The sequence below is a fragment of the Psammomys obesus genome, unplaced genomic scaffold, assembly GCF_907164565.1.
Source record: "Psammomys obesus unplaced genomic scaffold, mPsaObe1.curated_primary_1811, whole genome shotgun sequence".
NCBI classification, from domain to species: domain Eukaryota; kingdom Metazoa; phylum Chordata; class Mammalia; order Rodentia; family Muridae; genus Psammomys; species Psammomys obesus.
The window spans coordinates 8858244-8884464 of record NW_026586173.1 but is presented as its reverse complement, the minus strand read 5'-3'; the positions used below and the strand labels follow the sequence as shown (position 1 = coordinate 8884464).

General features: G+C 43.0%; 1 protein-coding gene across 1 annotated transcript in view; it reads right to left on the bottom strand.

Moving 5' to 3' along the window:
* The window catches only part of LOC129672093 (beta-galactosidase-1-like protein 2), a 43035-nt gene extending 21906 nt beyond the window's left edge, over window positions 1-21129 (bottom strand). The window contains exons 1-5 of the mRNA XM_055601344.1: window positions 21015-21129; window positions 10987-11184; window positions 9268-9336; window positions 8562-8657; window positions 6728-6836 (exon numbers count right to left, since the gene is read on the bottom strand). Coding sequence (XP_055457319.1) covers window positions 6728-6836; window positions 8562-8657; window positions 9268-9336; window positions 10987-11184; window positions 21015-21100 — 558 coding nt within the window. The 5' untranslated portion in view covers window positions 21101-21129. The remainder of the gene's footprint in view (window positions 1-6727; window positions 6837-8561; window positions 8658-9267; window positions 9337-10986; window positions 11185-21014) is intronic.
* Window positions 21130-26221: the final 5092 nt, after the last annotated feature.

Sequence of the window (26221 nt, the reverse complement as noted above, 5' to 3'; positions counted from 1 at the left end):
ATGTATGTATGTATGTATGTATGTATGTATGTATGTATGTATGTATGAAATGATCAAAGGATAAATAAAAATACTATTTTTTAAAGATAAATGTAAAGGCTCTACACAAATTTCATGACCTCGATGAAATATATTAATTCCTGGAAATATAGTAAATCACAAAGAAAAAGAAGATGTAAACACAGCTGTACTGGTAAGAAGTTTGGATTCAGTAAACAAGAACCTCCCAATCAAAAAAGACCAGGACCACAGGCTTCACTGATGAATTTTATTTTGGCTTTTCTTTTAGTTTCTTTTTTTAACAAGTTCTGACTGTATAGTACAGACTACCCCGGACCTAGATATAGTCTAAACTGACTTTAAATTTACTCTGTAGCCCAGGATGTCCTTGAACTCTCAATCTCCCTGTTTCTGTCTCCCTAGTATTAAGATTATACTCACTGTCTCTATTAAATACTGACAGAAGAATTAACACTAACTGAAGGTCAAAACACTCCCTATGTTATTCCATGAGGCCAGTACTACCAAGCTAGAGAACATTATAACTAAACAAACAAAAAAACCTAGTCACCAGCACCCCGAGGGTAAAGGCAAGCAGATCTCTGTGAGTCTAAGGCCTGGTCTATACAGTGAGTTCCAGGTGAGCCAGGGCTACAAAGTGAGACACTGTCCAAAAACAATTAAGAAACAATACAAACTAATCCTTGATTCTAAAAGATTATACAACAAGAATGGGATTAAATTATGCAATGTAAGGGGGAGTCTATATACAAAAACCAATGTAAACTCATTCTGAAAATAAGGAAAATTTCACACAATTTCCATTTTGTACAGAAAAAAAAAACACTAGACAGAATTCAATAAAATAAAACATTCAACAAACTAGGAACATAACAAAGCCACATATGAGAGGTCCATGGCCAACACCACACTCAGCAGTGAAAGACCAGAAACTTTTCCTTTAGATGCAGACCAAGACAAGGACTCCTTCACTGATTCTGTTCAACATAGGCCCAACCCTAGCTAAAGATTAGTCAAAAGAAAGCAAGGTTGCACAAATGTTAAACATTAAGACATTGCTACTTGTACAACATGATCTGAATGTAGAAAATCATCTACAACTTCACAGACACACAACAGTCTGTTACAGTTTATGAACCAACTCAGCGAGCTGACATGACACAAAATCAACAAAAATGAAGTCAGTTCTATTTCTATACACAACCAATGAGCAATTCCAAACAGCATGAAAAAGAATAAAGAAAGAATAAATTCAACCAAGAAAATGAAATACTACAAATTGATATTTTTTAAAAAAGTAAAGAAGATACCAATAAAGAAAGAAATTCTGGGTCCACGTGTTGGAAGAGTCACCAATGTTAAGGGCTGGTCAGTGCTGTCCAGTGATTTACAGAGGCCATGCAATCCCTATTACAACCCCAGAGTTGTTGCTGAAATAAAAAAGACAATTCATCTGAACTCCAAACGAACCTAAGAGTCAAACAATGTAAAAAGCTAATAAGAAGAGACCTCATGCTTCTGACTTCAAAACTTACTACAAAGCCAGTTATCAAAGCAATGGGATACTGGCATGACAACATTGTCTACTGAAATCTTTTTTTAATACGTTGGCTTTTAAACTTTTCTTCACACAATAAATTTTAATCATACTCTTTCCCCTCTTCCAACTCCTCCTAGTTCTTCTCCACCTCCCTACCTACCCAACTCTATATTCTTTCTCTCTCACTTGATAAAAAGAAAACCAAAACAAAGATAAAAAAATCAAAGTAAAGCAAACAAACAAAAAGGACAAAAACATACAGTCCACTTTATGTTGTCCAACTACTCTTAAGCATGGTGCCTGCCCTGGAGTGTGACTGATATACACAGTGTCTCTCCATTGGAGAAAATAGCTTTTCCTTCTCCTGGCAATTGCAAGCAGCTTCTTGGTTAAAGGTGAACTCTGTGTCCACTTCCCCTTCTCCATGCTAGAATTTTGTCTGGCTTGAACTTGTGGGGGTCTTGGGCATGCCGCCACAGTTTCTGAGGTCATATATACTCTTGTGCATGGAGTCATCCACCACCTCGGTCAGATGTAATTTATACAGACATTTTCCCCTTGCAATAGGCTGTCACTTTGGTCCAATGATAGTGCCCTTTGCCATACAGAAGCTGCTTACCTCTGTGAGGTTCCATTTATTGATTGCTGGTCTTTTAAGGACCCCAGTGCTCTTGGGTCCCACTAAGAAAGTCTTTTCCTGTGCCAGTGAGTTCAAGTGAATTCTTTACATTCTTTTATATCAGATTCAGGGTATCAGGTTTTACACTGAAGTCTCTGATCTATTTAGAGTTGAGTTTTGTGTAGAGTGATAGATATGAATCTATTTTCTTTCTTCTATCTCTATCCATCCAAATTAACCAGCACCATTGTTGAAGATGCTGTCTTTTCCCGAGGGTGTATTTTCGGGTTCTTTGCCATAGGTGTGCAGAGTTATGTCTGAGTCTCTAATTCTATTCCATTGATCAATGTATCTGTTTTTATGCCAACATCATGCTATTTTTATTAGTAAATCTCTGCAATACAACTTGAAATCTGGGATGGTGATACCTCCAACATTTCTTTTATTATTCAGGATTATTTTAGCTATCCTGGGGTTTTTATGTTTCTACATAAATTTAAGGGTTTTTTTTTTTCAGTAAAGAATTGTGTTGGAATTTTGATGGAAATTGCATTGAATCTGTACATTGCTTTCAGTAAGATGGTCATTTTTACTATGTTAATTCTATTGATCCATGAGCATGAGAGATTTTCCATCTTCTGATATCTCCTCCAATGTCTTAAAGTTTCTAGTGCACAAGTCTTGAGTTTATTGTGAAAGTTACTATTTCTCTAATGTCTTTCTCAGTATGTTTATATAGAGTTACTGATTTTTGTATTAATTTTGTATCCATTGTTTATCAGCTGTACAAGTTTCCAGATGGAGTTCTTAGTGTCTTTTACATATACCGTAAAAGTATCTTTTATTCTCCTGAAGTAATTGCTGCCCTGGAGGTTTATTGCCTCTGTCTGCTAATCTAGAACTAGTCATGGAAGCTTCTAGCCTCCGTACAATCTAACCTAGGCCTAGAATGTTTCAGCCTCTGAGATTTACTACTTAAGAAGCTCACCTTTGTTCTTTCTGAGCTCAAAGCTGGCTAGTTCAATTCAGCTGTTGTGGCTAAAACTACTTTCCCAGTTGCCTGATTCAGTCTGGCTTCTCTTGACCCCTAAAGTACTCCACTTGGCTTCAAACTAACTCCAGCAATCTTTTCTAGTGTTCTGGCTCCTTCTCATTCTCTGGCTCATTTTGTTTTCACCCAAGTTCTCTCTCTGCAACCTGTCTCTCTATTACTGTCCTGGTAAAACTGCCTCCTCTCTCTCTCTGCAATATATAATCATATTGTCTGCAAATATGAATACTTTGACTTCTTCTTTTCCTATTTCTATCACCTTGATTTCCTTCAGTTGTCTTTCTTATTGCTCTAGCTAAGAATTCAAGTGCTATGTTGAGGTTGTATGTAGAGGTATGTAGAGGTTGTATGTACATCCTTGTCTCCTCCCTGATTTTAGTAAAAATGCTGAGTTTTTCTCTATTTAGGATAATGCTGGCCGTGAGCTTTCTGTAAATGCCTGTATTATGTGAAGATATCTTCCGTGTAGCCCTCATCTTTCTCATTTTTAGTGGCTGATAGAATCCCTGATCTTGCATTATACCTGCATTTTCCTGGAGCCCACATTTGCCTCGTAGGGGATGTCAGGTGTTTCTGAAGTTTTGTGTATCAGTTCTGTAGACGGTCTGGATCACTTCCCCATTCCACTGATTCCACTTTTTCCTGAGCTAGAATGTTAGATGTTTGAATTATGTCAAAATTCACATGTTGAAACCATAATCTCAAATGTTATTAAGAGACAGAACCACCATGGAGGGTGGTACACGGCATTCGGAAGGCAGAGGCAGGTGGATCTCTGTGAGTTTGAGGCCAGCCTGGTCTACAAAAAGAGTCCAGGACAGCCAGGGCTACACAGAGAAACTCTGTCTAGAAAAATCAGAAAAAAAGAGAGAAAGAGATAGAACCTCTAAAAAGTGATTAGATCATGAGGATGGAGCCTTCATGAGTGGTTAGTATCTTTATAAAAAAAACAAAACAAAACATGATCTAAAGAGGTGCTTTAGTGATAAAGTGCTTACCTAGTACAGGTGAGCCATCCAACGTAGGAGAGAAAGGACAGAGGAGACAGTGCGATAAGGTTGGGATGGGGTTAATTGATTGACTGACTGATTGGTTGAATTTCTAGCTGTCAGAACTTTTCCAGCCTTCCTATGTCTAAGCTGTCATGCAGTTGTTCCCTTTAGCTCTTGTTTTCAGCCATCATACAACAGCTCCCCCTCAGCAGTTGTCTCCATCATAAAATAGTTTCCCCTTAACTGCTGTTCTGAAACCATCACACAGTAGTGGGCTTGTGCTGCAGGTTTCAACTGCCTATAGCAAACGACAGTATGAAAATATGAACTGGAAAATTCCATGTACAGATCATAAATTTTAAATTGTGCATAAATTCAAAGGGAGGAGGAATCTGATGAAAGCTGGCATCATCCTATCATGTTCGGCCTCACTGTAGATCATCTCTTTGTCCAGGGTGTCCATGCTGTACACAATCTGTCAGTCACTTAGTGGCTACCTCGATTTCAGATGAATTGCAGGACTGCACTGCTTGGGTATAAGTAGCCCTGACTGTACTTTAAAACAGCCCCAGTTTAAGATTAGCGATCCTGACAACTTTATTGCAGTGTATTGCTATAACTGTTCTTTTTATGACGCTGTTATTGTTAATGTCTTACTCTATCTTATCCATGTAATCTGTGTAGGGAACCTTGAAGTCAGCTCAAGACACCCCAAGACCATGTTCTCAACACAAAGGAAATTTATTTGCCCCAGAGGGACATAGGGCAGGGATAAAAGACAAAAACAGGAGGCAGAGGAAGAAGGAGAAGGGGAAGGGAACAAAGGAGATGGGGAAAAGGGGACAAGGGAGAGGGGTAGGAGGTGTTTGTCCAGAGGTGGGGAACAAAGAACTGTCTCTGCATAGAGAGAAGACAGACATGTTCCATAGGAAAATGATGGTTTATAAAGGTAAAATGGGAAATCCCATGTTAGGATGATGTGTTTAATTTTAATTAAGCATGTTAATTAGGTTAGCCAAAGGAGGCTTTTGATTGCTGGACCATAATGCTTTGATAGCTGGACAATGGTAGTCAGCCTCAGGAGGAGAAATTGCCCAAATAAGGGAAGAGACCTTGGGTTAGAAATGTAATCTAATGGTTTTTAGCAAGGCAGAGGGAATTGAGGAAAATGGCAAGGCTTGCCAGAGCGCCACACTGGAGCTGGCCAGAATTCCTTCAAACTTCAGTATGTGTCTATGAATAGGAATATGTAATATGTGTAAGGTTTATGCCTATGTGTGGTCTTAGGCACCCATTAAGGGTCTTGGAATATATCCACTTTAATAAGGAAGATTACTATATATTTAGTAATGATTAACTGTATACTTGAAACATAACAATTACATATGTTTTACACAATAAAAAAAAATAAAAACAAGTGAAACAACTGTGCTACAGCCCTGAACAAACTTGGCTGTGCCAGTCACATGTCTCAGAATGCATTCCCAGCACAACCCTCACTGCTGTTCCCACCACGTGATGTACCAGACCATCTCAGGAACTCCATGCTCCCCGGGAAAACCGAGGCTAAGAGCTTCCACGCTTCCTACTTCTTTCATATCCATTAATGCCTAGTTTAGTAAATAAAAAGGCGGGACACTCAGTTACATTTGATTTACAAGGAGGATTTTTTTTTCTATCAATAGGCAATAGTTTGTAAATATAAACATGACTCAAGTGATACTGAGGTATACATATATAAGAGTTTTTCCTTAGTTATCTGGTTTTCAAACCAACCATGATAACATGTTTGATTTTGCTATTTTGACTTACGTTGCTATGAATGTTTCAAACCATTAACCCAAGAGTGATATTTTTGGTCAATGCACTAATTTTTATTGCTGTACTAATTTCCCAATATCATTATTTGTGGTTTTACATAGCAACTGGGATATATAATCCCATTCCTGTTTGTTATTGCTTGTAATTGTTATGTAAGATATTAACATTCTCTATCCCTAAGTTTCATTTCAATATCTTTGTTTTGAAAAGTCAGTGTGAATTGTACAGCACCTTTTGGTGGCATAGCGCAGTAGTTTACAAAGAAATCAATTACAGCTTTGTACTTACAAGAAACTTTCCTACCCTATCCTGGGCCTAACCTGTGTTCTGTGCTCTGTGTAGCACTGGATCACTGTGTTGCTGGGACTTTGACAGATGCATGTTTCACATCCTATGTCCCCAAGTCCAGTTGTGTGTTTGGTTATAATTTGGCTGCACAGATTAATGGGTGACCTTGTGCCAGCCTGTCATTTCAGCCAGTCATTTCAGTGAGACTACACTCTTTGAAAACACAAGTATTGCAGTCCCTTGGTTCTAAACCCAGGTCTCACACAGTCGCAAAGAATGTGTCCATGTTGTGTTGAGAACTGCAGGACCCTCGTCTGTGGGCTTAGCAAGGATTAACTACTATTTAGAAGATGAGCAGGAGAAGGTCAAAAGCCTTTTTTCTTTTTTTCTTTTACCTGGAGTGGCACCACCCTGGACATCAGGTGGTCAAAGTAAAGGTCCACTGCTTTAGTGAAGCCATGGTAAGTTGTTCTCAGCTTCATACCAGGGTCCTGGAGGAGCCAGCTTGGAGACAGAAGGAAGGGAGAGAAGTATCAGTATCACAGTCTGTGTGTTTGCCTTGGGCAGGCTGGTGAGCAGGGAGAGGGGAGCAGCTTTCAGACAGCTCAAGAGTGAGTCTAAGTCAGGCCAGGCTAATCTCCACCCACCACCTCTAATTAGCGAGGAAGTCAAGAAGCTATGCACACAGTCCAGGGGCAAGCACACCACAGCATCAGCCTGCAAGTTGAATGCCTCGGGAAGTTTGGGTTCAAGTTCATGGCTACAGGCACTCTCAACTGTCCACTGGAATGAGAAGAGCAAGTCCTGGTTTTCAAGTATTTACACTAACAGACCAAAGCAGGCACAGTAGAGCACTTTTGGAATCCCAGCACTCAGCTGAGGCAGGAGAATCACAATCTGAAAAGCAGCCTGAGCTAAACAGTGAGTTGGCTGGCCTATGCAATAAGACCCTATCCCAAGACATGAGGACAGGCAATGTCAAAAGGATTACAAATCACTGGGACTCGAGAAGCCCAGGGTCAACCTTCCTGGATGCCCCAGAAAGTGAACCTGACAGAGGTGTGAGATGTTAAGAGAAACTCGTAAGCCTGGGCCCTGAAGTCTGCCACCAGGGCAGCAGCAGGTGGGCAAGACAGAAGTATTCCCATGATCTGCTGTGGTCACAGATTCCAGCAGAAACTCAGAGGCTGGCTCCAAAGCTAAAGTCAAGGTGCTTCCCATACAAATGAAGCCCTAAGAAACTTACTCTCTAACAAGAGACTCTCAAGTCTCCCTTTCCCTAATTTAGAAACTCTGAAAAGAAGACAGAAACACATCAGGGAATGCCAGTTGATAGTGAAAAGCTAGAGGGAGTGTCTCCCTTAGCCTGACCTGCATATACCGATGTATCAAACAGGTCTAGTTTCTCACTGCACCCTACCCTCCTGGGAACACCTCATGAATATGCAGGCGTCCCCTCCATGGCAAGGGAGGGCAGATCTGAGAGGGAGTGTCCCCATTGCGTCTAATTTGAGACTGTTAAACCCTGTTGTCCTCCTATTCCCAGCTCCAGCTGAGCCCAAGGAAAATGCTGACAGTGGCACAGGTGTCTAATCCGCAGAGAGGGGCAAGCAGCTTGTCTCTGCCCACAGCTCTGCCTGAGACACTGTGCCAGATCAGACTGACTGGCTGCTGGATAGGAGACAAGCTGTGCCCCTTATGGAAAGGCAGGCCATGCTGGAAACAGAGCAGATAAAGCCTGAGCATAGTGCTTGTGCTGTGAGGGGAGTATTCCCCATGCCACTTCCAGAACAGACCCAGGAGAACTGAGGACAAAACAGCAACACCAACTCCTCTACACTACAGCAACGCTTGGGGTTTTAATAAATCACCAACAATATTTCTAAGAAACAGATAAGGCAGGTTTGGTTTGTCTCATTTGTAGTAAGGGCCAGATCAGATAAATAACTTGCCTGGGTGCCTCTCCATTGTGTCCAGAAGGATAAAAGGCCTCCAGAAAGGTACCCCTCCCACTGCTGCCACCTGACACAAAGAAGGACCAAGGGTACTCAACAAGGGCAGTTGGCAGCATTATGCCAATGGCCCAATGTCAGTGGCACCTATTCCAAGGAAATTCTGCACAGAATGAAAACTACCTTAGAGACAAAACTAAACCAACACCTCTAAGCCACATAAATGGGCATCCAGACCCCTCTAGCTACTCTGGAGACCCGCACTGCCCTCTCTCACCTGGGCAAGCCCCCGAGGTCAATCTCACTACAGATGTAGGGCCCTGGTCGCAGAATCACCCACAGCCCAATCTTTGCAGCCAGCTGGATAAAGGCCCTAGGGAGGAGAAAAATAAGTCAGCCCTGGGGATCCAGAATAAAGGCTACAATACGGCAGGAACCACGGGTACTCTGGGTATCAAAGCTTTCCTGTTCCTCCCTGCACCTTCTTCTCTCTACCAGGGAACATGGCATAAGGAGGGCTTGGGAGGGGATTTCTGCATAATATAGGGTGCAGAACCCCAGGAGCTGGGTGTGCACTGGCTCCTTGCCTCAGGACCATCTGCACAGGCCCACTGGGAGTTTTCAGACAAGGTTCATGGCCTTTGTACCCGACAACATCCTTGTTCACCCAGAAGCAGCCCCAATTCTATCCCAGGTGTATGAACCCCAACACAGAGCGTGGTGGAATCTAGGATCTTGGTCCTCTGAACTGTAGTGAAAAGGGGAGTTGGAGCCTGTAGGCTGAGTCCCCTGGGTAATAAGTCACGGTTGGGGAGAACAAAGGCCCTGAGTTCAGAGCCTTTCTCAGCAGCCTAAAAAAAAGGCTCCAGACCTAGTCTTCAGTTTCTCAAAGCAGAGCCAAGACACGACATCCTGAGAGCTCTTCATCAACCCCAACTAACTTCCAGTCCCAAAACAGGTACAGAAGCATTAAGACCACATACTCCAGGTCCAGGTTCCCAGAGAAGTCAAATTTGCCTCTTTCTGGCTCATGGAGGTTCCATGGCACATAGCTGTAAGAGACAAGATAATTACAGGTAAGTTGGTTCATCCACATAGGCGTTTTTACTTCTAACACCCATTATGATGGCTGAAGAAACAGTTTTCAATAACTTCATAGCTCGGGAGCAGACATGGGGACCAGAGAGAATTTAAGGCAAGCCCTAGGAAGAATAGCACATCTCCTTAGGAGGACATAAACTTAGGGGAAGTGTGAGATATGTGGGGTAAAAGGTCAGGCTCTATGACCCCAAGTTAAAACACAGTGCAGCATTCTTAATACCGTTAGGAGTCCTCTGAGAAGTTTTCCACATTACTCTCAACAGCCCTGTGGCTGTCTTTTTAATAACCGTCTTCAAAGCCAGTTCACAAACCACTCAAGGTAGCCCACTTACCTGATTTATAATCGTATCTCTTTTGCCTGATAATGAAGCATTTCAACCTGTTTGTCCTTTTTATTTCATAGAGACAGCACCAAATATACATTAGTGATTTTGAAAACAAATCCATGAAGAGATCAAGAATATTCATAACTGAGCCTGTTTTTTTTCAATTTAATCGATTTTAATTATGTGTATGTGTCTCACAAGTTGGGGGGAAGGCTATGTGCATGAGAGACCAAAGGTGCCTCTGGAGCTGGAGTTACAAGCAGGTTGTGAGAGTTACAAGCAGGTTGTGAGGCTGACATGAATGTGGGAACCCAACTCTGGTTGCTCTTAACTGATAAGCCGCCTTCTCCAGCTCCTGAACCTATCTTTTCATTAACTTGCACAGTCTACGTTTTACCTTGTGCCTGCCAAGGAACAGCCATCAGGCTAGAAGCAGGGGTGACAGTCACAAGCATCCAAAGATCTTTCCAAAAATAAATGCTGAACTGCTGGCAGGCCACTACCCTTGAAGAGGAACACACTCGTCCAGCGTATAAATTTGGGAAGTGGAAGTTGTTTGTGAAACAGAAGTTACTGGTCAATTTAGACAAGGCGGTACACACCTGCAATCGCAGCATTCAAGACTCTACTCAAGGACAGAGAGTCTGAAGCCACCCTGAGCTGCGCGGCCAACCTTCCTCGAGGAAAGAAAAGTGTTGGTAGCATGTCCTTATGGCATCAACAAAAAAGAAGAGACACTAACAGTGCACAACTACAGTGGAAACGTCATCTGAAGACACAAGGGAGACGGCAGTTCTCCAGAAGCCACAGAGGCTCCAGGGGAAACCAAACTTAGAGGCAGCTTGACCATGACTGGTTAGCCTGCAGAACTGTGAAAAACCCAAGTTCATTTATTCGAGGCGCAGATGAATAAACAAGTCACCTCCCATAACTATGCTCAACACTCCTCTCTCTCTCTCAGCACTCTCTGTGTATCTCTCTGTGTGTCTCTCTCTGTCGCTCTCTCCCCCTGTCTCTCACTGTGTCTCTCTATGTCTCTCCACCTCTCTCTGTCTATCTCTGTGTCTCCTCTCTCTCCTCTCTCTCTCTCTCTCTCTCTCTCTCTCTCTCTCTCTCTCTCTCTCCCTGGTCCTGACTGCTACCTCATCTGTAGGGAGGTCTGTAGAGCTTGCAAGCCTTAGCAAGTAGCTTAGGCTGACTTCCTCTAATACTTACCTTCCTGCAAATACCAGTGGCTCCATTTGGTAGCCAAGTTTGGTAAAGGAATGAACTTACGTGGTAAGGGTATTCAAGCCACAGGCTTTCATTTTGAGCAGGCGGTCCCTCCAGTATTCCCTGGGCACACGGAAATAGTGTATGGATCCCCCAAATATCTGAAAGGTGGAGTCCTCCAGCATGAAGTTTGGGCCTTTTGTTCGAAGTCCCAGACGCTGATGTTGGAGCCATAGGGGAATTAGAGTGCTCAAGTTCAACCTGGAAAAGCAAAGGCCCTCATGCAGTCTTGGAGTTCCCAAAGTGGTGAGCACCAGGACAGAGACACAAAATGTGTCCTTCTCTCCTTCACAAATCCTCTGTTCTCTCTTTCACCTGCTCCCAGGGTGGCCAGGCAGAGCTCCCACCTTCCCATTTAGCCAAACCTTGGAAGGTGACTTTCTTCAGCACTACCTCCTGGATTGGGCCCCACTGCAGGGGAAGTGCAAACTGATGCTGCAGCCAGGAACAAGACAGACACAACGTTCAACATGAAGACACGTGAGCTAAAAGGAGAGAGGATGAGGAAGGGTCATGCTACATGAGGAATTGCTCTCTAGTGTCATGGACACAGGAACAGCTGCAGCTCATAGGTTCCTATTATTGCCAGTTGTTCTAAGCCATCAGACTAGACATTAAAGCAGGAACTACTAAAACAGTACCTCAGAGGCCCCTCATGGTCACAGCTGCCCACTTTGGGATTCAGATACCTAGAAAAAGGCATCTGGGTTAAATGCCATTCATTCCCTGACCACATATGAAATTCTTGATTCTCTTCTGATAATCTAGCATTAACCAAGAGTTAACACAGCATGGCAGGGGGTCCTGCCCAGGAAGGCTATGGGACAGCTGCTGTCCACAAAAACGTTCTTGTTGATGTGTCAACAAGTGGTTGACTAGCCAAGGGGAGCCCTTGTTCCTTATGACTTACACAACTAGGAGTCTTTCTCTTTATCTATACTCTTGAAGGTCAAGAGAAAAAGTCAACAAGAGCAGGTTTAGGAAAATTGGAGACAGAAAATACAAGCACAAGAATATCTGGTGTAAAAGCAACTTTTTAGTTGCAGCTCTTTGTCATTATAGATCCTGAAATGACAGGGCATGTTATCAGGTAGGCTCCTCTGCATAAAACAGTCACCTGAGTACCAACAGCTATGGTCCTGGTGGCCCCAGAATGGGAAGTTTACTAAGACTGTGGACAGTTCATGGGCATCACTGCCTACTTCTGGATTGTCTGGGACCATTCATGAATAATGAAAATCACTTTTGATCTGTTCCGTTTGGCTTCTCATACCTCCAGCTTCCAAACCTACATAGGACTCCATTTCTACTTAATAATCCTTGACATTCTCTCTCCTTTCTCTCTCCTTTCTCTCTCTCTCTCTCTCTCCGAAGGGAAGCTTTATCTTCTAGCAAATGACATCTGAGGATTTGATCACCTTCTTGGGGGAATGAAAACAAAAATAGCATTTGGAAGGAAAAGACCCAGATGTGAGTCCCCTGGTAGTTACTCTCACCTTAAATTCATGACTCCAGCTCTGAGTTACTTCTGTGGAATGGGGCTGATGCCTGTCAGTACCACTCAGAAAGACCACTAAGGGGGTCAGGTAAAAATAAAATACTGTCTGGAGGGTGATGAAGGAGTAGTATCACTATTGGAAAGCAACTCATGTTAGTGAACTTGTATGGCACAAAGAATAGTCTTGGTGCATTTAATAACATTAATCTGAAATATTCCCATGGTTGCCATTCCCCCATTTCAGTAGAAAATATTTTTGATGCTAAACTTTGTGTTGGGCTATCTTACAACACTGCCAAAAGTTTTGCACTGAAATATCTGTACAGACAGATCCTAACTCACCAATCCAACCCCCTTTGTCAACATGTAATCTACTCTAGCCAGGCGCCAAATCCAGCCTACCACCTGCCTGTGCAAGGCCTGCCTGCAGGGTAAAAGTGGTTTTCACATTTCTAAATAGTTGAAAAAGAATAAAAAGTCTAATATTTGGAGATATATTAGAAGAATGGCATGAAAGTTGCATTTCAGTGTTCACAAATAACTTTACTGACATAGCGCCACATCCACCTCCGTAATATGGATGGCTGTTTTGGGGCACAGGTAAATAGCTACTGCAGAGACCTGTAGCTCACACTACTGAGAACAGTTAATATCTGACCGTTGCCAGGTAACCCTGAGATCTCTATCCTGGCTGATGAGCTCTAGATTATTCCAATGAGGCCCTGAGGTTCCCTCTGGGCTCTTAAGTAATTCTTCTCAGCAGGATCCTTTCTTAGGCAATGAGTTCTGGACAGTTTGGGCTGTTTTCCACTTATGCAATCTCCCTTGGTCTGAGAACCCTTCTGCTGAAAAGTGCACTCTGCTTCCCTTGTCTGCTCACCTAACCTCCCTCCTGGCCCCCCTCCCCCACATCCAAATACATGCCTGCTAGACTCGCCAGGCTACTATGAGTAATAACTAGAAGGATAGACTCTTTTCTTAAGTCTTTTAAAGTCTTAAAAAGGAAGCAGTGGCAATCTGGCTATGAACATATACATACACACACAATCTCTATTTTCAAAGATATTTATAATACATTTTAGTGATCACTCCATTGGGTTGCAATCCTTGTTCTCTGGACAGAACTTGAAAAGAACCAGCTCTAAATATTGACTGAAGTTGACTGACCCTAACTTCTTACTTTCCTTGGTGAGCACCTAGAGACTTCTGTTTATAGGTGCAAGGGACTCCTTGTTCTGCTAAGCACAGAGATATGGACAGGGCTGGAGGCAGGCTCTGTGTCTCTCATTCCTTGCCGATAGCAAACACATTTATCTGTGCCCTTGTTGGTGACCAATGCAGGCTGATTTCTCTGAGTGTTGTCGACAGACAGCAGAGTATTTCCATCGATAGCTTGTTGGAAATGCAGGAATTTGAGACCTACTGAACCAAAACCTGCACTTCAACCAGATTCCCCAGGTTACAGACAAATGCCAGTCTGTACCTTCTCCTTTAATCTCGTTCTCTCTCTCTCTCTATGTGTGTGTGTGCCTGTCTTCTCTGTCTCTCACTCACACACATATACACTCTTTCACTCTCTCTCTGTCTGCCTGTTCTCTGTCTCTCATTCACATTCTCTCTCTCTCTCTCTCTCTCTCTCTCTCTCTCTCTCACACACACACACACACACACCAAAGAAAACATACAGCTCATTCCTAACTTTCTTGAACTACAAACACCCATGAGCCAATTAATGACTTAAAATCTTTATTGCAATGTATAGCAAGCAGATCAAGAGTGCTCTCCCTCGCCCCCATACATCTCCCTTTCTCTCCCCCACCAACAAATTCTTTCACTTGTTTAAGACCAGATGTTGGAGTCATCTTTGACTCCTCTTTCTTTTTCTCTTTCTTTGTCTTTTTATGTCCTATCGTTTTCTAGATTAAAAAAAAATCTCAGTGCCTTTCAGAAATATAAAATAAACAAAGAAGTAAACAGCTAACTGTTAACAAATTCCAAATCCTGGAAAATTCTATTTTTTTTTTTCTGGGAATTTTCTGGTAGCCTACTAAGCAAAACATCAACACCGAAAAAAAAAAAAATTTCGGTGAGAAAAGAATGGTAGATGTTGGGTTTCCCCAGAGAATTCACTGTGAGAAAACTGAGATGACGCAAGTGAGGTCTTCATGTACCAGAGTACAAAACTCCCTGCAAATAGTTATTAGCACTAATAATGATTATCAGCACTAATGATCATCATATTCAGAATAACCCCATAATTTCATGAGTAATTAATTCAGTAATATTAGAATATAGGAAATGCCAACTGTGTGGTTCTGACTGGCTGGTGTTTAAAGGTCAGAGGGTTTTATGCCTAAGTTAGACTTGTTACCAAGGAGCTAACCAAACCCTGGGGAACCGGGTGTGTTTTGCTGTCTTCCTTCACAAGTAGTTCATTCATGATGCCTTCTTTAAGCTGGAAGCTTATATTACCACTTTCTTCTAGAAGCAACTTCTGTTGCTTTTATATCTTGGCTTTATTTTAGGGAAGCAATTTAGGCAGAAGGGCTCTGTCCTGCTGCCTTCAGCCTACTCTGCTGAGTCATGTTTTGTTCCTGCACTAAGAAGAAAGGGTAGTCATGATCACACTCTACATAAGGGTCCTGGACAAAGGTGTGTGTGTGTGTGTGTGTGTGTGTGTGTGTGTGTGTGTACCCTAATGAGCCCCTATGCAACTCATCCTACTAGTAGCAAGTGAAAACACAGTATTCCCTGTAGCTATGGAAGGCTATGGACATAGAAAAAAGCTACAGTGAAAAGGAGAGAATATAAAGTAAGCCTTGTGAAGACTTCTCATCAGGCTATACCTTGTGAAGAAGCAGGATGAAAGCTGAAGCCTCCTGATCCTTTGCCACTGATCACTGAGGTGGATCCTGAGGTCAGAGAGTGTAGGACAGACTCCAGCAGGCAGTCCCTGCACACGATAAATATGCTGCTGGGTGGGAGCAGGTGACAGGTTGCCACCTCCTTCTGAATAGGCCCATGAATGGATTCAACTGTCAAAGTCAAAAAACTGTCAACAGGATGCTGGGGTAGGAGACCAGATCCTGTGACCTCCTTGAACAATCTCCTTGAAAGACACATGCAAATCAGGATGTTTTTGGAATGCCTCTCGCCATGCCAGAAGGTCCACTGTAAATCCTGCAAACACTGATCAATACCAGGCTTTCAGTGAGGCTAGGAAGCTTCACTAGAAACACAGCCACCTCCTTCAAGCATCTGTTCGCCACAGTCTGACCAGACATAGATGGTTCCTTATCCCTGTGAGTAGATGCAATATAGGCATCACCAAGAGCAGCTGAACTCGGTGATCGGAGGCGAAGCCCAGGTAACATGCTCCCTGTGGTAGGCTGGGCACCTCTCGAAGCAGTCTAGAATGATAGTCCTTCCATTCTCAGAACTTGCTGATCCCAAGGGTCAATTACATTGGTAATATACGTACTAGTTTGTCTGAGATGAGAGCCTACAGGCTCAATTTCCCAAGGCACTGTGAGCTTGCTCGGGCTTCCTGAAACAAAGATGCAGTTCAGGGCATCATGCCCACTACCTCCTTCATGCCAGTGGCCAAGCCAGAGATGACAATTTTACATAGCAGGTACATCAAAATGCCCAAAGACCTTATTATACACACATAGAAATTTTCTCCCATCAGCTCCCCTACGGCTCGGCTTATTGGATACATGCCCCTTAGTTGAAGCCCAATGCTTTGGACTCTTCCTTTGCTAAAAGGGTCATCAAACACACCACACAAAGATCTGGATTTCAAACCCGGCAGCCAGTATGTGCTTTCTACAGAGATACAAGGCACTACTGCAACCCTGGTGTCTCTATTTTTTTTTTCCCTGCAAAAAGAAACTAGACTGCTTCCCAGGCTATAGATATGTCTTCCTGGCCCTAAGATGGCTTCGTGTTTCAGAAGGCAACATTTTCTAAATACTACAGAAAATATGAACATGAAGAAGTGTTATCACACCAAAGACCAAGAAGTGAAGTCCCTTTCAGAAATTCACCCCCTGACAAAAGCCACAACTACATGGGTCTTCAATGATAGTGGACTTTCACTGTAAAAAAAAAAAAAAAAATCCACTGATAGCCCCATAAAAAAAATAATAAATTCATGTATTTCAGCCTAGAGAGAAGTGAGAACTCAAATAGCTCAGAAAGATTCCTAGTGTTTAATAATAAGCCTATAGGGGTATTCTGGTAGAATAAACTTCTCATACAGGAAACAGTACAGCTGTGCTGAGTATTTTAAAGTCTATTTCTTGGGATTATATAAAAAGTATATAATAGACACAATAATTTTGATGGAATCTATACTGTCCTCCATACAAACTAAAAAAGGACTTTCTCTCTTAGCATAGGGAGTTGAGCTCAAAATGTCCTTTATATGACCCAGGAGAAATGAAATATGCTGGTTTGGAAGAATCTACCAAGATTTAAAATTAATATCTGTTATGGTCAGCAATTCTACTTATATAAATCCACCCATTGTATATTCATTGCAGCTGTTTACTTCAGTAGCTAAAAGATTTAAAACAATCAATGCCCATCAACTGAAGAATGCTTAAATAAATTATGTATCTAATGGACCAGTGGGAAAACAATACAGCTCTCTTCTTGTGTGTGCATACAATACACCTAAAAGAACCTCTCATCACTAACTGTCTCTGGTAGGAAGGAAAGGCAAGCTAGCTATATAAGAGTTTCTTTTCACTAATTTTCCCATTACACTCTGAATGTTCATTTATTGCCTACCTATAAATTAAACACTTAAAAACATTTTTTTTTTCTTGAAACGGGAAACACCCAGTATTGTGCTGAATGTCACCAAAGGAGCTGTGAATATCAGCTGAGTCTCCCTCGGGAAAACAAACAGCAGTCTGAAAGTGTTTGCTTCCTTACCATCAGCCTTGAAAACCAACCCTGCCCTTTCATCCCAAGGACAGTCTCACACAGGGGGAACTCTTTTTTTCAGCATGGGCTTTAATATTCAGAGCAATAGATTTAAGCAAACTGTGAGACTACGTGGAATAGAAAACATCCCCACACCAGAAGGACTGTCCCTTCTGGAGATGACAAGTTAGGAAGGTCAAACTGTCATTTTAGCAAAGATTAATCGCATGGATTTTCATCGCAATTACTTGACCCGGGGTGGGAAGAACCCTTCCTTTCCTTCTGATTTATTTAATGCCAATGCTACACAGTTCTTTGCTCCCTTTAAGAGTGTCAACATTCAAAGAGAATGTTGATCTCCTTCAGAAATCGACACTGCGGTTCCATAAAAATCCCAATGCCGATGCCATCCTACCAACACAGAGTAACTCAGATACCTTACCTCTCCCGCACTGGGAGCCACTTGCAGGTTGCTTTGCTTCACCCTCTGTATGAGGCCTGCCCGAAGACACTTCCCAGATTCTAAAAACTTTACTACTAAAAGATGAAAGGGACAGCACCCAAAGAGTTTGGACACTCCAAGGCCAGTGACTCAGGCCTCAAACAGACTGGAGTCCTAAAATACATAAAGCTCGTAAAATCAGTGACTTCACAAGCCCTCAGGAAGAGAGACACTGTTTGTCCACACATTACCTTTGGAAAGCACATTAATTTAAATTTTAAAAAAAATGTAACCATCAACTTTTACCAAGGAATAGTTTGAGGGAAAGACACCACCAGGACCTAAAATCTAGATACTAGTGGTACAGAACAGTGAGTATCAAAGAGCTGAGTGAAGAAGTGAACACATCCTCTAGAAACATGAGGCTGACTAATCTCATAAAGCTAGTTCATTCTCTCTCTCTCTCTCTCTCTCTCTCTCTCTCTCTCTCTCTGCCTTTTGGCCAGATAAAATCTAAGCCTAAGATATGCAGAGCTGGCTGAATTACTGCTCAGTGAAGTGAACTGAGGAAAAAGGTCATAAAAAGACCATGCTTAGATCATATCAAATAGACTTGCTTATGTTCAGAGTGGAAGGACAAAAAAAGGTAAGAGAGCAAACTCAAAGATATGGCCCACACTGATAATACACGCTACCACTCTTAAGATGAATGAAAAGAAACCAAGCCAAACGAGAGTGCACACCTCAGATAACAAATGGGGGCACACAAAACCCCACCAGTGGTTACTGAGTACTACAGAGGAAGAAGTGGGAGGGAAGGGTGACAGTGGGGTACAAAAAACTCAGGGAGAAGGAAAATGGCTATTTCCACTACTTTCAATCGTAGTGGTACTTTCCCACCATATCTATATCAAAGCTGGTTGATTGATCAAGTACACTTCATTGTATAACAGTCACACTTCTACATATAAAGAAAGCTTTTAATAAAATAGTGTGGAACAAAAAAAAAATCGAATAAAATCTTCCTTCAGGGTCGTGTCGTAGCCCCTCCTATTTCTTACATATAATATAATCAAACAACTATAAAACTGTGAATCAACCCCAAGGAAAAGCCTGGGGTGGAAGGAGCAATCTTTTTAAGCCAAATACCCTACCCCCAGCAACCTCCAAATACCTGCTGCTGAGATCCAGGAAAAGGTCTCGTCCTCACAGCTGGGCTCCAGAGCACTGTAAGCAGAGGAGCCAGTTTCCATGTGACCTATATCCCAGTAGCCACACCAACATTCCCCAACAACAGCTGGGAGAGGCCCCCGCCACCCACTCAGTTAATGACGGAGTCAAACATGGGGTAAGCCAGGAAGAGAGAGCCTGTTTGTTTTCCTTTGCTCCACGGCTATTAAAGTAGTCACTGGTGGCCAGCACAAGTTTGACAGAAAGAACTGGGCAGGAAGCACCTAGGCAGATGATACAGTCAAAAGGATGCCAAAGAGACTTGTATGCTCAAAGGATCCCAAAAGATGGCCCTGACCCTAGGTCAGAGCCTTCCTTACCTGCTGAAAAGGAAGGGGTCATGAAGCAACTTAGCATTTCAACCTGTTTCTGGGCTTGAGTCACAGCTATAGGTTCTCTGCTACTATTCCTGACCGGTTCAGCCCCAGCCTGATTCCTGCTGCGGCCACCTTGCCTGGGTGGGGAGTCAGTTAGTCACTTATGAGACAGTGAGGCTGGCTTCCTCACAGTCCAGTCACTTGCGTGACAGCTCATCAGTGTCCTGCCAGGTGACAAACTCCCTGCCTCCTTCCCATGCATTTTCCTGGGGACTATTAAAAAATGCTACCTGGCCAGGATTGCCCTCACAGTCACCTGTCTGGGTCACCTGCAGGGACAGGTGTACTTCCAATCAAAAACAAGCAATACTTCTCTGGAGCCCCAGCTCCATGATTCCCTGTTCCATTCAAGAGCTCCTGTGGCCCCAAGTGATTCCTCTGGAGTTACATCAGGCTAGCTCCTGGGGAAAGCTGTGCATTTGACAAAAGCCACGACCAAACTTCAAAGAAAAGGCGGGTAAAATAGATAAGATGAGGAAAGCAGAACAACTAAGGAAATAGAAAACCTTATGAATTTCCTGGGCCCCAGAACGAGAAAAGATCCATTTTATTCTCCCCAACAATACAGTGACATCCTTTCAGAAACAAAAAATGTGTAAGTCTTGAAAAAAAAAAAAAAAGTCAGTGTAAAGTTTCCAAGTGCAGCAAAAAGCACTCAGGTCTTAAAAAAAAAAAGAAAAAAAAATCCATATTTTCCAGAAGAAATTCAGGTAAGTGAGGAAAGGGAATGAAAAAGGAACCAAAGACAAAACTGAAGATGAAGGCAACCACCAGTTCTCAGGGCTGGGCCTTCACCTCAAGTCTACTGCCAAAACATTCCATGTTGCTGAGGAGCTTTTCAGCAACAGAGATTTTGAATATGCAAAGTGCCAGGCATCGACCTGGAAGATCATCAGGGCTGTAGACTCCTATAAATAGATAGCTTTGTGGAAACTTCTGGAGTGGATCACAGGAAACTTGTTCACGGGCAGTGGGTAAACCTTTCTTTCAGTGAGCACCACCGACTGCCACAGCAGCAGTTTACAAAAGGGGGACTACAAAAGCGAAGGAGTAAGTGAAGAGACACTTATAAACTGCAGCGTGGTGTAAATAAATCGGGACTGAGAGAGTCTGGGACAGGCCCGTCATGGGCTGTGTCCCTAGGACTCGAAATGCACCTTAACCGTGGGCATCAAAAGAACACTAGCTTTGCAGAATAGAGACTCTCAGCTCGGGAGGAAACGTGGGGAACTCTTAAGAAAAGCAGGGTGGGCTACATGAAGCAGTGACGGGGGCGTCTGAAGAGGGCTGCGAAAGCCAGTTCAAGTGTGGAGCACCGGGAAACTCGACGCACTGGCCCCTCGGGACTGACAGGGCAGTGTCTACCTGGTGTTACCCAGAGGCGGCGTGAGAGTGACTGGAGGCTCAAGGGACTTGGCGCTGTCGAAGCGCTCTAAGAAAAGAAGAGATAAGAGTCGCGCTTTCCTTGGACTTGTTGCAGAATAAGAACCTGCGGTGTTGGGCTGGAGCCAGGGGAGTCCGGCAGGTGCTGGGCGGGGCTCTCTCTCACCTGCGGAGCACCAGGAAGCTCAAGACCAGCAGCAGCAGGAGTCCGAGTGTGCGGCCCGGCCTCCGCCGCAGGCTCCACTTGGGCATCGCGCGGACGCTGGCAGCAGACACCCGGGGTTCTCTCTCCAGCGGCACTCAATCCGCCGCGCGCCAAAGCCCTTGCCCGGCGGGGCGGGGCCGCTCGCTGGTCGCCTAGGCAACCGTGCTAAGGCCGGCCCGGCACGCTGCTGCCCATTGGCTGAGGTTTCGGGCTCCACCTCCGCGACCGGAGCCTTGCGCAGACCTGGCGGCCGACCAGGGCAGGCGGGGCCGGGGCGGGGCCGATGCGCTCCCAGCCTGAGCGCAAAGCGGTCTGAGTTATCTCAAAGTTACTTGCCTGTTTAGGCAGGAATCAGGTACCTAGCAGCTACCAATTTCCCCAGGTCGGCCTGGGTTCTACCCTGAATCGGAGAGGCACCTAAGTTTGGAGTCTTTTTCCGCAGGTGTAGAACTATTGGGCCTGTATTGCTGCGTCTTTGAATACTCAAAAACTCTGGGAGAAAGCCACTCCCTAGAGTGACATTATGAAGCAATAATTAAGTGTGCATGACAAGAGGCTGGAAAAAGAAAAAAGTCTTTTAAAACAAGTCTAAGTTTTAAAAAGAAAAATGATTTTGAAGTAATAACTTATGTTAAAAGCCAGGGCATTGTAGAATCTCATGAAGACATTTGATGGCCGAGTGTGGCTCAAGTTCCAGTAGCACTTAGTGAAGACCACAATATTCTGATCTTGGTGCAACAGAACTGCTTGGGTCCCCGAATCCCAGCAAATTCAACTTTTATTTTCAAAGGAGTCATACATAACATTTTACATTTGAGCTGGAGAGATGGCTCAGCCGTTTAACAACACAGGACCTGAATCTATTTCCTAGTGTCCACATTGGTGGCTCACAACCGCCTGTACTTCCAGCTCCAGGGACTTCATCGTCATTTTCTGGCCTCCACTGGCACCTGCAATCACATTAAGTGTGGGCACACACATGCGCGCACGCATGCACATACACACACACACAAGCAAACACTACACATAATTAAAAATAAAACAAAAAAAAATAATTATAACATTTAGGAACCACTGAATATAGTTACTCTGAATCATGTCCCGGCGACATTATCTGATATTTGGGTGACATTTATTCTAGCATAAGGCAAATTTTTTTTCAGAGTGTTGGTTTGTGAAGTATCTCTCCAGCTGCAGGTCTGGATTTTGTACTAATACATAACACTGACAAATGAAAAGAGAAATTTCAGCTCCAAGAACAAAGATAAAACACTTGGCAGGAAGGCTATTTTTTTCCAGGCCAACTAAACACTTGGTAAAGTAGCAAATTGGAGAAGGGGGAAGGCCAAAACAAGCAAATAAACAGGACTAGAGGAACACCTACCATAATAAGAAAAGATGGACTGGGGCTTTGCATAGAATTCTAATAGTAGGTACAGGAGCATTGCTTTAGAGCCAGAGAGGGCCCTCTAAAATCAGTAAACCGGTCTCCCAAAATCTCACCGTTTTCTCCATTGCTGATGCAGAAGATAGCTTAGTGGTTGCTTAGCTTGGATTAAAAACTAACTATCAATTACTCTGTTCATGTGAGCCATGTCCAGTTATGGTGGCAAGCATCAGGGCTCTTGAGGAAAGAAATTTAAGAATATGGAGGAATGTCTGGAAATAAGTTAGGACCAGGTCAATCATAGACAAAAACAAAATAGGAAATAGCAAAATGAAAATTTTAGCCTTAGAAAAGGAAAATAAGCAAGAGGCAGAGAGGCCCCCAAAGTCCAAATAACGTGGTAGTGTCTAGCAGTAGAAGCACCCAGTGTACACCTGGGAATGCTCAAAACTGTGTCTGTGGCCTTCGCAGTCCAAAAGCATGATTCACAGCTTCAGCCTTTGGTGTGCTGGAGACCATGATCTAAACAATACCATCATATTCATTTAAAAAAAGAAATGCCAACAGGGCTGGGGAAAGCTCATGAGGCCTCAGCCCTACCCAAAGAACTACAGGCAACTAAGGAATGCTGAGAGCAGGAGAGATAGCCTTCTCCACGAATGAGCAAACCAATTGGTCAACCAATATGAAACAGTCAGGCCTGAAAACACATGCATGAAAATATATGCTTTATACACTATACGTTACATAGACTGAGCAGGCTGTACTGTCTGTGTGTGTGTGTGTGTGTGTGTGTGTGTGTGTGTGTAACAACAATGAAAAAAGAGTCCAGGATTTTGAAAGATAACAAGAAGGGGTATATAAAAGGGTTTGGAGCGAGAAAAAGGAGGTAGGAAATTATGTAATTATATTATATTATAAGCTCAGAAAAAAAATAAAGATAAATAAATGGTAAATTTTTAATAACCACTTGTTAAATGCTGAACACTGCTCCAGATACTCTCGGGTGCTTTGGATATATCAATAAACACAACAGGTAATGATACTGTCCCTTTAAAACTCATTATTCTGGCTGGGAAAGAAAACTGACAAAAAATAACATAGTAAAACAATACACTGTAGAATATATTCAAAAACAACAAACACCAAAACAAAGCAAAAAAAGTAGATAATGTGAGGAGGGTGAAGGGTGGGCTCCAGGGCCCTGAAGAGAAGAAGACTCCCTGGAAAAATGCTAACTGAGCAAAGACATGAAGGAGGTAGGAGTTAGCTATTAACTGAGGGACGGCTGCCCAAGCAAAGAAAATACCCAGTACCTGGGCACTGAGGCAGGACCAGTTCCAGGTGTTCTAGATCAAAGAATGTCAAGGAAGCCAGTATGAGAGCAGAAGGCTAATGTCAAAAGGCAGGAAATGAGGTAAAGGCAGCAGCCAGCCGATGGAGGTTGAAGAGTGGGGCCTTGGATCTGAGCAAAGCGGCAGTTACTTCGGGTTTAGACATGACGTTGATTATGATTTAGGAATCATAATCTGGCTGTTTTATTTAAGAACCTCAAGAACAGGAAAGACCAGGGGAAAAATAGATAATTTGAGATATTGTAATGATCTGTGTGTTACTCAGCCTTCTGTTACTATCACAAAATATCTTAGATAAATAATTTATAAGACTGAACTCCAGTTCTCTGGAGAAGCCACATCTGTATTCAAGAGCCACAGACTACTACCAGGCCATTGACTAAGTGGAACAATGTGAAAGTTGAAATACGGGATATTACACTTGAAGAGCCAAAGTTATCTTGGATTATGTTTTACCAGCCATTTTTATTATCAGCTTGCCTATCTGACCTAATACCCTATGACTATGACTTCAATATAAGTTCATGGAAACTTAACTGTTGTTAAGCTTGTTACTTGTCTAATCTCCATTGACCCAAAAGCTAAGAATGCAGTAACATCTCAGGCCTGAGTCTGGGTCCTTTGCAAGGTTCATTATAGTTCATCTACCTGATACAGGCATCTGAATGATATTTTCATGAAAACTGATGCTAGCGCAGAAGAGGAAAATGACGATGGCAGTGATGAGCCATGCTGGACTACTGGAAATATTTGGAAAGATAAGGGGATTTCTAAATTCATGCATTATTTGTGGAATGGGATACAGAGGGCTTGGAATGATGCTATTATATTAAGAACCAGAATAGTAACTGCCTGAGACAGGAAGGCCAAAAGAGAATAAATTTACTGGGGGACAGGCTTCAGGAACAGGCTTCTGCTTACAGAGTTTGAACTGTGTGTGAAAGATACAAAAGTGGTGCCAAATACAAATCTGAGCATCCTGTTAAATATAGAAACCTGAGGTTGAGAAAGAGTCCGGGATGAAGATACCAGTTAAGGGTTTTACAGAATAACACTTGGGATGAGATCACCAGTGAACTAAGCATGACGGATAAAGAGCACCGAGTACAAACTCCGGAACACCTAGTAAGAAAAGAGGAGGAACTCATGTGGCAGAACCAGCAGCCCACAGGGAAAAGAGAGAGGTCAGAATGTGGGGTGTCCTCAAAGACATGAAAACAAAGTGTCCCAGGAGGCAGTGATGAACTATGTGATGCAGCTGCTGAGAACAAACACAGTGTGTCGAATACATCAGATACTGATGAGCTCAACCAACCTATGTTGACCTGAGATGCACAATGTGTTCAAGGCCAGCCTGGGCAGCTTCAGAATAAAATCATGTAAAGAGCTTGTGGATCTAATGTACTGGTAGCACATTTGCCTAGAAAGGGCCTAAGGTTGATCCTAGGTGCTAAGCACACATAACAAAACCAAAAGTGAATGAAGAAATTAAAATGATGCAACAGTGTGGGTTGTCAGCTTGACAGATTCTAGAATCACCTAGTAGGCAAGCTTACAGGTACAGCTGTGAGGGACTTTCTTAGTTAGGTTTGCCTCTGTCTATGACAGTGAGGGGTTGTCTTAGTTAGGTTAATTGAGAGGGAACCTCCACTCTGAAAATAAAAGGCACCAACCACTCCTTGGGCCATGGTCCTAGACTGTATAAAAAAGAAAAAAGTGGCTGAGTGCCAACATTCATCCCTCTCTGCAGATGTCATATAACCAGATACCTCAAGTTCCTGCTCCCTTGACTTCACTGACATGACAGACCATTCCCTCAAACTGTGAGCCAGAACAAACCATCTCTCCCCCAACTTGCTCTTGGCAAAGTATTTTATCACAGCAACAGGAAAATAACAAAGACAGATGGCAAACATAGATGGCTTATTTAAGGGTCTATACCAGAAAGGGGGTCAAATAAAGGCTATGGTGGGTGAGGATGGAAGAGGGAAGTGACTCAAGAGAAGAGCACTTAACATCTCTTTATGTGGGAAAAAGCAGCATGCATGCTGTCTCTTGACCTTGCTCAAAAAGCAGTGAAAATCAGTGAAGAGACAGTGAATATCACACTGTCACACACACACAGAACAGAGTCATGTTACAGTTGTACTTTTGAGAAGATGAATTAGAGGGAACTGGTCACCACCCAAAGGCAGGGACGTTCAGGGTAGTACATAGGACTGTTTAGGACATGACTGCATGCTGAGTGACAGATACTTAGGTTACTTCAAATGCAGAGTGTAATCGGTCACAACTGAGAAGTGGGCACATCATTGTAATTTGTTGCCCTTTCAAGCATAAGGGTGCATGGAAGCTGTAACATAAAGGGAAATATGCAAGTTTTATTGAGAGGCCAGAGTAAAACCAAACAATGGTTTTGGTTGTTA